This window comes from Magnolia sinica, chromosome 14 (genome assembly GCF_029962835.1).
Source record: "Magnolia sinica isolate HGM2019 chromosome 14, MsV1, whole genome shotgun sequence".
Lineage (NCBI taxonomy): Eukaryota > Viridiplantae > Streptophyta > Magnoliopsida > Magnoliales > Magnoliaceae > Magnolia > Magnolia sinica.
This window is the reverse complement of record NC_080586.1, coordinates 75,496,819-75,511,453: the sequence shown is the minus strand read 5'-3', so window position 1 is coordinate 75,511,453 and position 14,635 is coordinate 75,496,819. Positions and strand designations below refer to the sequence as shown.

At 39.0% G+C, this 14,635-nt stretch overlaps 1 protein-coding gene across 1 annotated transcript; it reads left to right on the top strand.

The window, feature by feature from the left end:
* Window positions 1-5,340: 5,340 nt before the first annotated feature.
* LOC131226237 (alpha carbonic anhydrase 7-like) lies at window positions 5,341-9,576 on the top strand. Its single transcript, XM_058222019.1, has 7 exons — window positions 5,341-5,476; window positions 5,712-5,929; window positions 6,438-6,544; window positions 7,629-7,731; window positions 8,591-8,758; window positions 9,198-9,251; window positions 9,362-9,576. Exons 1-7 carry the CDS (start codon window positions 5,389-5,391, stop codon window positions 9,449-9,451), a joined length of 828 nt encoding a protein of 275 aa, XP_058078002.1. The 5' UTR covers window positions 5,341-5,388; the 3' UTR covers window positions 9,452-9,576.
* The last annotated feature ends 5,059 nt before the right edge of the window (window positions 9,577-14,635 follow it).

Sequence of the window (14,635 nt, the reverse complement as noted above, 5' to 3'; positions counted from 1 at the left end):
ATATTATGGAGTTTTACGGCTTTCTAATTCTTTCCTAAGGGTTTCAAGGGCATAACTTGGGCTTATGAGGTAGATTTAAGGCCTGTTCGAATCGGTAACTCTTTATTTCTTGTAATTTCTTCTTTCATAGTGCATACTCGTCGCTTTGTGCAATGATTTTTTCCTGAAATGATTTTTTCATGTAAAATTTGGATTGTTTGTATTTAGACTTGGTTGTGCTATTGTCTACTTTTCTTGATTCAACTCTGTGTGCTTCCGCGATTTCCTAACATGGTGTAACGACATTGGTTGTTAAGGGTCGGTCGAACTACACCATAAGAGCCACCGAAAGTGAGGGACTTGTGAAGACTTAAGAATTAAAGGTTGAGGAGCTGTTAGAGGTAGAAGTTGGTGAAGCTTAGCAATGTGATTGAAATACTAACAACCCAAGTAATAGGCAGCCCATTAGGAGCAAAATTCTAGAGTGGCTGATGGCCATGAAGGAAGGGCAGGAAGAGAGAGTTAATTTTCTATAGCATCAAAGGAACCACTATATGGGATATCTTAATCCACTAGATAACTGACACATATATGGTCTCAACCTCTCACTTTTTTTTTGGATTTAGAAGGGTTAAATCCTTCACTCGTAAAATAGGACAGACCAAAAGACATGGCCCATAAAGGAAAGAAATCGTCATTCAAACAATCAAGATGAAGAGAACTAGGATAAGCATTCTTGAAATGACCATTCAGCGAACCGGTGACGGGTGAGACAACAATGGTCGTAGGTTGGAGAAGGAAGCCTAGGTAGTAATGGTTTATAGATTGGAGTAAGAAAATATTCATATTGCAAGAGTTGGAGATTCCAAAGTAGACCCTAACTAAATAATGAACTTTGCTTACGTTCGTCTCACATGGTGAGAAAGAGGAATGCCTTGAACCTAATTCTTCTGGTCAATCTTCAATATATAGAGAGTGTGATAGTAGGGCCCCATAATTAACCCTCTAGGCTGCTTGAAGATCCAGAGTTTTTCGAGACTTTTGGAGAGAAAACTCGATGTAGTGAGACTGTTTTCTCGGTTGTGATCTCACATTTTTCACATTGAATTCTTAAGGTAGGTTCCTTGGTATGCGCGGAAGATCAACGACCATGATCTGGAATGAAAGAAATGAAAAGATTCAAATGCACGTTGTATAACATCTCTGGCATCGTTTCGTATGCTCTCATGCTAGCTATTTGAAACTTAATCACAGGTCACAAAGTTTAACAACCCACTCAACAAGTGATTTGGATCATCAAAATTCAATTTCAGTAGACTATTCTTGATTGGATGGTTGGTTTAATGCGTGATTGAGCACATGAAGGGTTAAGATTGCACAACTTTAGGTAGAGGGGTTTTGATCGGGCAAATGGATAGAACACGCGTTGTAGCTTTCGATGGTCATTACTTTGCAACTGATTATCTGCATACATATAGTATATCATCGGAAAGTTATGAACGAGCTTTACGTCCTGACCAATCACCCAAGATTCACTAATGTCCAAACAACTTTTTAAAATTCAATCGTTTTCGAATCAAATTAGGATTTTATGTTAAAATTTATTATTTAATTTTATTAAGGTTTTACGAATTCAGTTATTATCCAGTTTCCTTGTTTTGATCATCTAAGAGATTTTTATGAGTTTGATTAGGCTTAAGTATATTTTAATTATTAGTAATTTTTACTATTTTAGAAAAAAAATTCTCTTACGAATTAAATTAGGAATCCAGAGCCTCTTTTAATATAAGGTTATTAGATTCATTATAGTCAATACTATCTGTTGGTCGCTCGGTTTGTTTATAAATTGTGGGAATGCTAGAATCAATATAGCAACTCGATCCAAACTGATCAACTTTGACCCCAAGTGCTAAAATAAGCAAATACGTCCAATATAAACATATATAACCAGGTTCTGAAAAGATCGGTCGCTTGCTCCTCCACTTACAAAATTTGATAACTATCAGACAATAATTGAAGGGTGTAGTTCTTCTTCTGAAGATGAGTTATTTTATGCCTTCCACAAAAAAAAAAAAAAAAAAAAAAAAGACTTTAAGAATACCAGCAAATCAAACAAAAAGAAAAACTTACAATCGGTCACTTGAAGCGACCGCAAGAATGCGTCTCTTGAAAGAATTTGCTTGATATTAGATAAAGAACAAATTTAAAATATGAGCCTAGACCTAGATTACAACAAAGATTATAGGTAAGAATTACTTTTATTGGATTATCGCTACCCTTAGGATAAGCTGAGATAAAGGAAATTGATAAGATAAATTTGATTGTTGATTTTTGTTTTGAGATTTGAGATGCTTGTTTTGTTAAATTCCTTTGTTATTTATAGAGTTCTATTATAGCTTATTCTTCTGGATCTTTCTTCCATTATTGCAACGATTACATCAGTTGAAAAGCCTCTCTCTGGATCCTTCTTTTTTATTATGTTTTTTGAATTCTTTACTGTTCCTCCCCTCTGTTACGTTTCCTTTTTCCAATCGTTCCTCTTCTCCCGACCAAGCTTTGCTTTTGGTTGCTAATCGGTCATTGACCACACAATATCAGCCGTATCTCTTTTCTCAGTCGCTTGTTTGTGCTCCACTCAACCGCTATCCACATCTTTTCGTTTTGACCACTCGACCAAGTTTTTCAACCGTATTCCATTTCCTGGCTTCCCTTGGTCGCTCAATTTACTTTTGGATACCTCTTAGCCACTCGGTCTACTTCTAGATGCCAACCAACTGCTCTTTTTGCTTCTTTACAGCTATCGACCTCTTACTTCACTTTATCATCCAAGGTTTTGTATTAGTTGCGCTCTCAGTTGACCTCTTAGATGGCTCTCCGTCACTTGGTTTGCATTTGAATTCATTTTACCTACTTATTGTCTTATCATTCTATTAACTCTAATTTCGTAAAAAGCTCTCTAAGCATTATTAAGGATATTTAGTATGTTATATCTTTTCCTTATTATTCTATATGTCTTTTTTAATTGAATTTTTCAATGATATAAAAATTAGGGTACAACACTTACTTTTGTTTGTTTGTTTTTTTTTTTTTAAATTTTTAAAATGATTTCTACACTTCTTATAAATTCAATAGTTATTTATAAGAAGAAAATTATCTTTTCCTTTCCCTACACCCCACTATGGTCCCACTTGATAGATGACCTCAGTGCACCGGTTATTCCTCCCAAGTTTCAAGTGTTGTGTTATCGCGGGGGTTCTTATCAGCTGAGTGTGTAATGACAGTAACCCAAAAAAAAAAAAAGAAAAAAAAGAAAGGTGTTGTGTTACCAGAGCAGACTAAGTAAATAAATAATTTTATTTATTATTATTATTTTTTTAAAGCGTCCTCTAGAGCCTTCAAGAAGGCGACGAGATAGCCTCTCATCTCCGTGACACGAAGGGTGACCTAGTAGAAATATTCTATTTCCTTTGTAAGCTTCGCCACGACATATCATTATACAAAGAGTCCCACGCATTTCTTAAAAAATAATGGTTTTTCAACCAAGTCACCTACCATTCATCCGTTCAACACAAAAGTCTTTGGGTGGGGCTGGCCTTGATGACACCCTTCCAATTGAGATATTATAATGGTTCCAATGGATCAACGGTCAATACGAACCCTGTCGCCTGCTTTTACAAAAGCGTGTACACATGAAACGAATGACGTAGCACGTGACGTGTGCCACATTTTACATTTTTCTTAGATCTAACAACACGGTCCGTTGAAAAGGAAGCGGATTGGCTGGTGTACCACACACCACCGACCTGGCTGATGTAAATACGTGTCGTGCGAAGACGGCCTTGAAGTCTTTATACGAACGGTTCAAATGAGATCAAAGTTACATGGGCCCCACGATGATGTATTTATTATATCCACACCGTTCATCTATTTGGAAATATTATTTTAACTAATGAGAAAAAGAACGAGTCGTATTGAAAGATCAAGTGCACCACACCATGAAAAGCAGTAGGATACTGATTCTCACCGTTAAAACATTCGTAGGGTCCAAAATAACGTTTATTTTCCATACAATCTGTTCACAAGGTCACAAAGACCTGGATGAATATTGATCCAAAACTTCCGTGACCTTAAAAAGGTTTCAATGGTACATGTTCAATCTCACACTGCTTTTTACACTATGGTCCACTTGATCTTTAGATATGTCTTCTTTTTTGGGCTATAGCCTTACGAAAAGGTCACCAAATAGATTGACGGTTTGGATACAGTACATATCTCATAATGGGACCCATAGAAATTGATGACGTCAACACACCACGCAGGTCGGTGGCGTGTGGTACAGCAGCCAATCCGCTTCCCGTTGAAAATGTCTACTTCCTTTGTCCGTCGTAAATGGATCTACCGCGAAAATGGACCCGGATGGGTTACTTCCCGGCTGTCGCCAGCTTCGCACAGAGGCAGGGGCTCTGAGAGGGTAGCGTAATGTATAGGCTTTATCCACACTGTCCATCCATTTTTTCATATCATTTTAAGATATAATCCCAAAAAGCTGAGATAGATCCGAGGCCTAAGTGGCCGACAGAATTGGATTGAATTCCTACGGTTGAAAACTTCATTGGGGCCAAGAAGTTATCATTTCAAAGAGTGTTTGTTTTTCCCATCATCCAGTTCTACGTGACCTCATGAATAGGTTGGATAGCAAATAAACATCAAGTAGGCTCTTGGAAGGTTTCAACGGTGGATTTCATTACCACCGCTGCTTCATGTAGTGTGGTCCACTTGAACTTGAATTGTCTTATTTTTTGTTCTTATATCCTAAAATAATTTGGAAAAATGGATGGACGGTGTAGATAAAACCCATATATAATAGTGGGCCCTTGAGAGCCATGCGTGTACCGAGCGCGGGTACTAACCAATCCGCGTCCCACCAAACTCCCTTCGAAAATTTTCCAACTTGAAATCACGTTGACGATCAATTATCAATAAAAACTAAGGAGAAACGCACCATAATGGATTTAAGAAGAGAATTGCGGCACCTGTGCCAACATGGGACACCGTGCAAGATCCTAGCCATTCATTGAGTTAGGTTAGCCATAAAAACACCCTGCCAGACAACAACACATGTGTGATGAAATCACACGGCCTTTATTCAATGTAGACATGTGGCCCACCTCATGAATTAACAACCCACCCTTTTTGCATGGACATGTTCACATTAGCCACCTCACTTGATACATGGCTGAGATTTCACACGTGTCCTGAAATTCACCGCCCCAATCTCTCTCACTCATCACTTATCGTTTCAAATGATTTTTACAATATATAAAGCAATGAAGGTTTCCTATCATTTACTAGGAATTCCAAACTGCCTTCTCTTCCATTTTTTTTCAGGTCATTGGAAGGGAAAAAACAATGAATGGTCCAAGGAATTCCATCTTGTTGTCCGCTTTCCTTTCCATGCTTCTCTTTCATTCACGCACAGCAACATCACAAGAAGTTGGTAAGTGATAGTCTAAGAGTGTGTTTGGTTGCACCACACATCATGATATTTTATGATCAATCAGTCTAATTTGGTGAAAAAATCATGATATTGGGTGCAACCAAACATACACTAAACCAAAAAATTTCTCTAGCTAGGATTCTTCTTCTTATACCTGTTCTTCTTATTTTTCTTCGAATTTTCTTATTGTTCTATGTGTTTGTTTGAGTTCTAATCCTTTTGAGATATGTCACAGAGGATGAGAGGGAGTTTAATTACCTTGAAGGGAGTGGACATGGACCTGAACATTGGGGAGAGTTAAATACAGAGTGGGAATTGTGTAAGAATGGCGATATGCAATCTCCCATAGATTTGTTGGATGAAAGGGTGCAAGTGGTGCCTGATTTAGGAAAATTGAAAAGGAGTTATAAACCCACAAATGCAATTCTAAAGAATAGGGGCCATGATATAATGGTAAGAGAAAATGTTCTTTTTCTTCTTCTTCTTCTTCTTCTTCTTTTTTTCCTTTTTCATATCCTTTTGGTTGGATTTCTAATTTACCATTCACCCAACAAACATTTTTCATCCTATCATGTTTGCACGACATCCAACCCATTTAAATGGTTGGTCCCACCATTAGGATCCCCTAAGGATAAAATCAGCCCTGATTCACCCATTAGGTGGGCTCACATGTAGTTCGATAAAGATGGCTGGTGTTAAATTATTTTTTTAGGTGTTTTTTCTTTTATTTTTTGAAAGGTGGGTTATATAAATCATTTAGAGGAGATTTATGATGAAACCCATTTGCGAAATGTGAGAGGACTTTTACTCAAAACACAAATAAATAAGAATCCTTTTCATGAGATTAGCTAAAGATAGTGAATGCGATTGTATGTTAATATCTCGTATCTTAACAAAAACATGAGAGGAATATGCCATTTGGGATACCACAATTCCTAATGTATGTGATTTATGAATGCAGTTGAAGTGGGTGGACAGTGCAGGATCCATTCACATCAATGGAACTCAATATTGGCTCCATCAATTTCACTGGCACTCACCTTCTGAGCATACAATCCAGGGTAGGAGGTGAGACTCTCTCTCTCTCTCTCTCTCTCTCTCTCTCTCTCTCACCAGTAGTTCTTAAGAAATTCATCCCGATCAAGAAGTCCATTTGGCTCGCTCGGGACTCACGACACATTTGGGTCTCATGTGGGCTTATGAATTGTAGATGTAGCTTTAGTTTTGGGCATAATTCTACATGCTGTGCTCAACAGAGTTTTGGAACGGCCTATTTTTGGTTGCTGTTCAGAAAATGATGACACAAACCTGATGAATGGATTGGATGTCTTGAAAAAATCATGATGGGAACCCCACATCAAATTGTAGGTCAAGATCAACCTATAAATCTTTGTCGTGGATCCGGGCTCTCCATCTCCAGTACAAATGGCAGTTAGACATGTTAATGAAGAGGAGCATAGCCTCCAAATAAAAATGGTTGGACCATCACATCTATCCATTAATTACCTATCAAATGGATGGTTAAAGTAAGATAATCAGTGTTCTAAATGCATGAATGGAATTACTGTATTATCGGCCATCAGGAAAGTGACCCACAGTTAGAATGGTTCAGATTTCCCTTCATGTATGGCATATTTACTGTGGATGATATGTCACAACATAATAATAATAATAATAATAACAAAAAAAAAAAAGAGTCACAACATATCTAATAGACATTGGTGGCACTGAGCTGTCACCCTAGTGTAGTCCCTTTCAATAAAGATGTTTGCCTTAAGACGCTGATGATGGATGCACAGCTGATGGCAGCTGTCTCAAAATTCTTAGCCTAAGCTTTCAATGAATGGCTCGTAAGAAAACAGCCAGAGAAAGATTCATATGATCAGTTAAAAATAATCAAAAGGTTGAAATACTTTTAATATTTTTTTGGTCCGGCATCTGCAATAAAGCCCATCATATTAATGGTTTCGATGGTAGCTACATGACCCAGATCTAGCAGACCTAGCTAGGCCCTCCATGTCCTGACAATAGTATATTGATGCACAGCAGAAAAGCTCTTTAATGAAAGAATGTAGCCTTTTTATTGTGTCTCTGTCAGTCAAACTTACTGTGCAAGCAAAGACAACTAAAGGGTTTCGTGTGATGATAACAGGTATGACTTAGAGATGCACATGGTTCACGGGAGCTCCGATGGAAAGATCGCTGTCATTGGAATTATGTATAAAATTGGTCGGCCGGACACCTTTCTCTCAGAGGTATATGACTATAAAGGATGCATGCAAATAGTCCTTTCTTCTGTTCAGCCCAACAAACAGTACTGATATGGAACATCAATCATGTAGGGTTCACTTTTGATTGCCCATCCTTTTAAAATCACTTTGATCAACTGATCCTAACCACTGGATAACAAAAATAAAAAATTAAAAACCTATTCGGCTAGTTGTTCAAGTAATGGATAGTTTATATTGATTTTAGAGAGGTCTAAGCATTGATACGGATGGTTTATCATATAGGCTCATATTTGATTGCCCATCCCTCAAATCACATTGGTCAGATGATTCTACCTGTGAAATTAGATTTTTGGGAAATGGATGTCCTAGACTGGATGAGTACTGATATGAATTGTCCATTATGTGGGACCACCTTTGATTGCCCTTCCCTTTCAAATCACTTTGATCATATGATCGTAATCATATTATTAGTAGTTTGGTAAAATATATAATCGACAATGAGTATTGTATTGAGGTTGAAGAATTGATATATGGCCTTCTTAGGGTCGCTTGGTTTTTTTTTTTTTTCCCCTTATTGTTGGTGTATGGTGCTTATTTTGAGCTCATATGATTAGGCAGATCCTTGCCTTTTTATTGGGTACAGCTCAAAAATTTTGTAAAGTGATTACATATGTGAATGGATCGGTGTGAAAACGTTTACGTGTCCAAATAAGTACAAATACCTATGTAAATGATGTGGAAACATAGGTGCCCTTGAGTCTCTAAGTCAACTATTCCGGCTGACCAAAGAATTGAGTTCCCTTTTTTTGAAAGTTTGAAATATATATGATCTCCAAAGGTTTATAAAAGCCTCTCTCTCATGCTTTTTGAGTTATTATTTCAGCTGACGAAACATATAGAAGCAATTGCTGATGCCCATGAAGGAGAGAGACAAGTGGGTGTGATTGACCCGAGGCATCTGAAGATAGGAAGTAGAATGTATCACAGATACATTGGCTCTCTCACCGTTCCACCCTGCACTCAAGGAGTCCTCTGGACCATTATCAAGAAGGTCTGCTCTTTAGACCCTGTGCCAGGTTTTTTAGAAGTAGGATAGAAAAGGAGCCCACATCATGGCTACCATGACACGCTTATGAGAGATCCAGGCCATTCATCAGGTAACGAACATTGTGAACATATGCCCTGACAAAGAAAATGAAAAAAAAAAAAAAAGGTGGCTAGAAACATGTCCAATAGTCCAAATTCAATGTGCATGTGTGACTCATTGCTGAATGTACTTCCCTCAATTTTTTAATACGTGGCATTGCCACAGCAAGTACTACCTAATGAATGGCCCAGATTGATGACACCTATTTTGTCATGGTGTTAATGAGACCTGTGAGGCAGCCCCCACAGTCTGTCAAAACCCATATCAGTCAGTATTTTTATTTTTTATTTTTCCTTTTCTGCTTTTGACATGTTTTTAATTTCATTCATGCTCATGACCACAGATTAGGACTGTTTCTAGAGAACAAGTGAGATTACTAAGGAAGGCTGTTAATGATGTGAGTTACTACTACTGATAATGTTAGATACCCCATGTTGCATGTAGCACAATGCCCTGAATGTCCCCATTGCATGCATGAATTGTCTGATTTCACTTGTTTTTTGTCAGGATTTTGAGAGGAATGCAAGACCCACACAAGCAATCAACAAACGTGCGATACACCTTTACCGACCGAGGCCTGATGACCTTCGTTCATGACCTGGACAAACATAATTTTGAATTTGAGCTATTATGTATCCATCGATGTTGACTTCTAGATACACATACAAACATTTATTACATTCATTGAAATTTTTACTGGTAACATGACTTTTTTCTTCTTCATTTTTTTTTCTTTTTAAATTCTGTGGAGTGTTTATTAATCATTTCCTAACCACTGAATAATTAATTGATAAAAAATGTAAGGTTATGACCAAAATGAGTTGGTTGATATAATCTTTTAACGGGATTTGTTACTTAGGGGTGTACACAAATTGAGTTAGTTCGGTTAGCTCTCTCGACTTGGCTTGAAAAAGCTTGATTCGACTCGGTTCGAAGTTGAGTTCGAGTAGAGTCAAGTTGATTTTTTGAGCTCAAAAAAATTTCGAATTGAGTTCGAGCTTGCCCAAGCTCAACTTGAATTAGATCGAACGCCAACTCGAATCGAATTCGGATTGAACTAGTTCAGTGACTCGGTTTTGATATTGATGTTGCTCACCAAGTGTTTGATGAAATGTCTGAATGAAGCATCAACTAATAGCAAGGAAGGTATGTATATGAAACAAATACCATTTTCCCTTGATTTTGATGTTTCCTATAAGGTGTTTGATGAAATACTTGTAAATAGCCGCTGATGTTTTACATACAGTGAAAAATTGAAAGTGTACTGCATGTGTTTGTGAAAATGCCGCAGAGGCTCGATTTTGGCTTGAACTGGCTCGAGCTACTGGCCAAATCGAGTCGAGCTGGCTAGTCAGGCTCGAGGACCGAGCCAGGCCGAGTTCGAGCTGGGGTTAGCTAGTGGCCGAACCAAGTCGAGCTGAGGCCAGCTCAACTCGATTCGACTTGGTGTACACCCCTTTTGTTACTTCTATCCTCCATTGATGATTTAACCAGGTGTCAATGCTGATTCCATCAGTGACATCACCAGTCTGGATTATTCCACATGTATATTGTTTGTACGGTTAATTAAAGTGTCATATCATTTTTAAAGTAGCGTGAACCATCATAAAAGTAGGTGAAACAATGAAAAAAGCATTGAATTGGATGTAGAACGGGTCGCGGATGCTTTCATGTCCATCTTGGACATGAGAAGGTCCGATCGAAGGTGGAAGTGTTCAGGGCCGTCAGAATCCTAAAACAAGCATATCTCGCAAACCGGAATAAGTTATTCGACATACCAAGCATGTTCATAATTACTACGAAAGTCCTGAGTAGGGGGCTCAAGAGTTTGTTGAAGCAGGGCCGCTGCTAGCCCTTCAAGCTGGCCCACGGGTGTTAGCATGTTTCTCACCTCTTATATGCGGACGATACTCTGCTTTTTTCAAATGGAGGCAAGGCGTCCCTTTGGGTGTTGAAAGCTTTTCTAAATGATTATCGAACGGCCTCGGGCCAATCTATCAACCTCCGTAAAAGCTCTTTTTTCACTTCTAACAAGCTTCCTATGTCCAGAGCTTAGTCTATTGAGAGCTTCCTGGGCATTCCCAAGTCGTCGACCTCTCCTGTGTATTTGGGCGTCCTTATGTAACGCCCTGAAAATCGAGAGTCGAGTAGAAGTCCAACTCCCAAGTTCCAATGCATCACTTATGCAAAATATTTAATGATGATTAAATGTTGTCTGTATTAGTGCATAAAACATGAATAAGATTAAGCCAAATCAGCAAAACATAATCCAGGGACAGTTGTAATACGCAAGCGGAAGACTGACTCAAATATGTATAACTTTATTAATCAGTATAGGTCCCCAAAGTATGTATGCATTGCCAGGTCAATAATTACATGCATTGTTTCAAAATACAAAATGTCAAAAATGTAATATTTCACTACAAGTATAACCCTGAAGCCCCGTCGATCAGAACGGTCTATGTAAACCCGTCTAAATACTGCATATATGAGAAAGGATCCTCATCATCTGCGAAGTCCGCCTCTGCCTCATCAGTCGGGTCTCCATCTGCAACTAAGACAGAGTCTGGTTGGTGTTTAAAACATCGTCCCGTACCGTGGGAGTAAGTGATCAACTCAGTGAAACTCTAAAGCAAAGGTTAACATGTTATCAATTCAGTCAAGCAGTAATGATAAAGCAATACAATCAAACATCCCTAAATACTCTGATTAATGCAAGAATGATATGAAATAATGATGCATGCCCTCGCCTGCGCTCCCTCAGTGACTTCATCTCACGATCGCGCATGAAACACTTCCTCAGTGCTTGACCTGCTATGCCAAACGCACACGTAATGCGGTGCATGAGCGTGATTACCAAGTTCTTATTAGTCCTTTTCATACAGCAGGATTGAGAAGCTAAGATACCTCCCTTATATCAATTCCCATACAATGATCCATTCTAGGGTCGTCAGTCCTAGCAATTCTCATATGATGTTGCATTTTTAGGTCACTGCAAAGGGCTCGTCACCTTATCAGTGCAGGCCTAATATGTAGTCTTATGGCTACGTAAGGGCTCGTCTCCTCTACGCAGTCTTAGTGTATGCTCGAGGTCACTATAAAGGGCTCGTCACCTTATCAGTGTAGGCTGACAGCTCGAATATAGTGTCCCATACAACCGTATTCGGCTCACGAGGCTGTGTTGCTCATTGGACACTACGGGAAGGCTCGTCACCCCAGCATAGGCTGACAGCTCGACCACGGTATCCCATACCATCATGCCTGGCTCATGAGTCTTAGCGGATCGAGGTACCAAGGTTAAAGGGGTTTTCATTGGTGAGTTTGGTACCTTAGATTGAAACAATAACATCCATACATGGTGAACACACATCGGGTCAACCGGGTTACTTGACGAGCTCGACTAGTATGAGCGCACCTCAAGCTGATCGACATGAAGTGCGTAAGCACTCCATGTGGCCTAACCACTGCCGACAACTAAAGTACGACTCGGATTTATCGAACGCGTCTTGTGTGGTGAAAACAACCTCAGCCACCTAATCGAGATCTGATACCGATTGCCTAAACTAAGTCATAGTCCCAATCATACTCAGTTGTAATTTATATATCACATATGATATGCATAGCAGCATTACACTGCGGTTCAACTATTTCAAGCACTTAAGCATTTCATGAAACACATATTACACATGTTATCTTACCTAGACATTACTTCCATAAATCACATAGTAGGTAGATAGGTTACATAAAGGAAACTATTGTTATAGAGAAGGGGATTGATAATCCTAACTCAACACTCTCATTTCAAACATTTAAACAAGTATTTCCTCATACAGGCATTTTATCAAACACTTACACTACATATCACATACATAGATTAATTTACTTAAAACGTATATTATAGCAAATCCTTTCACATAGGAGTTGCAACACATACAACGATCATGTATTACCAAACATCCATCATAATAAGTACTAGTCATAATTTCATATTCATTTAGTCATATCAACAAATACAAGGAATACACTATATTCAACATAGGTCATATATATATATATATATATATATATATGTAAAGTGCGGGAAACATCGTATCTAAGTATGTGATAGCAATTCAAGTCAGTCATAAATCATTAACTGACATTGAAAGCCTTGAAAACCATAACCTAAACATTTATAGTCCGCACCTTACGCCGATAAACGCGTAACGGATTCGTTTTAGATACTTAGCCTTTGTCAACAGCGGATTGGTAACCTACAGCATGAAATATGTTAGCTATTCCATTACTTACAATGTTTGAAACCCTATAACAGGTTAGGGTTAGGTTTTCTTATCTAAGTACGGAGTCAGAATTACCAGAATAACGATGTAGAAGCGGTAGTTAAGCCCGATGAGTAATGAGATTAAATCCCAGGAGGAATCTCTAACTCACTCTCTCACTTTCTCTCTCTTTCCTTTCCTTTTCCTCTACTCTCTTTCTTAGGGTTTTAGAATTCGTATGAAATATGAGAGAGAGTTTAAGGCCCTTATATAGGCCCAGAAGTGATGGGATGGCTCCAGGGCCAAGATATACTTAGGTTATATCCAAAGGGCGTCTGTTTCAGCCCATCGGAGCACTTCTGGTGGCCTCTTTTCTACGTGCGGTCGGACTTAAGCTCCCTGAAATTGGATCTAGGTCAGGCTGAGTTTTCGCTCCGATCGGGTTTGCAGATCGACCGTGGCGGACCAGTTTCAGTTCAACGGTCACGGTCACTCGATCAGGGCCACAAGCACATGGCCATGTATGGGATATTTTTCCTGATCTGAGGGTGTATTTGGGTCAAATTCTGACGGTCTGAATCCTTATATTTGGCCCCGCAAGTGCCACGACTTAGATTACTTAAATTCAGATTTCATTTCTAAAGATATTCACGTTTCTCACACACTTTGCTCCAAGCTCAAGTTGTGCATTTCTAGACACAATTAAGACTTGATTTCTGAGGGAGTTGTCAAGTCCAGTAATGCGGTCATAACTGTATAGTTTTGCGGTCATCAAATTTTCAACGTGTAGTCTAGGTCCGATACGGAGTTTCAGTGTGCTCCCAAGAGCAACCGGGTTTAGGGATGAATTCTAGATTTCAGGGTAATGTAGCGTCAATGATACTACACGATTTGGGTCTTGCAGATCATATTTAAAGTGATTAGTGCTAATTTCACAAGTACTCTAGTTTAGTACTTACTAATATTAACTTAATTTCTAAGAGTTTTGGTCCTATGTGATTTCTGCCTGAGGTGGTACTTGGGTCCTTGTACGAATTTTTTCGAGATGTTACACCTTAAGGTGGCAGGCAGAGTGAAAGCGAGTAGTTTTCAACCCCTGATAGATAAGATTAGGGGGCGCATTTGTAGGTGGCAAGCGAGATGCCTATTGTAGTAGATAAGGCGGTGTTGGTTAGACACGTTCTTGGTAGTATCCCGGTCCACACTTTAGCTGTCACTCACCTCCTGGCCCAAGTTCTGGCATCGTTGGAAAAATGTTTTGTAGATTTCTTCTGGGGTTGGGCTGATGGTAAGAAGAAGTTGCATTGGAGAAGCTGGAAGTCAGTGGCCCTCTCTAAGCATGAAGGTGGCCTAGGTATTCGTAAGCTTGCAGAGGCAATGAAAGCCTTCCGCATCAAGATGGCGTGGGCCTTTCAATTCAGAGTAGGAGCGAGTCTGTGGGGCTCTTTCATGAGCTCCAAATATGCCAGCAATTTCTCCCCTGCCCCTTCCCCATTATGGAAGAAAGTTTGCGCTTTGTTTC

Excerpts from the sequence above, each read along its gene's own strand:
- LOC131226237 (XM_058222019.1), top strand. The coding sequence starts at position 5,389 with ATGAATGGTCCAAGGAATTCCATCTTGTTGTCCGCTTTCCTTTCCATG. Across the intron at positions 5,477-5,711 it reads AGCAACATCACAAGAAGTTG|AGGATGAGAGGGAGTTTAAT; the intron begins GTAAGTGATAGT and ends GATATGTCACAG. Across the intron at positions 7,732-8,590 it reads CGGACACCTTTCTCTCAGAG|CTGACGAAACATATAGAAGC; the intron begins GTATATGACTAT and ends TTATTATTTCAG.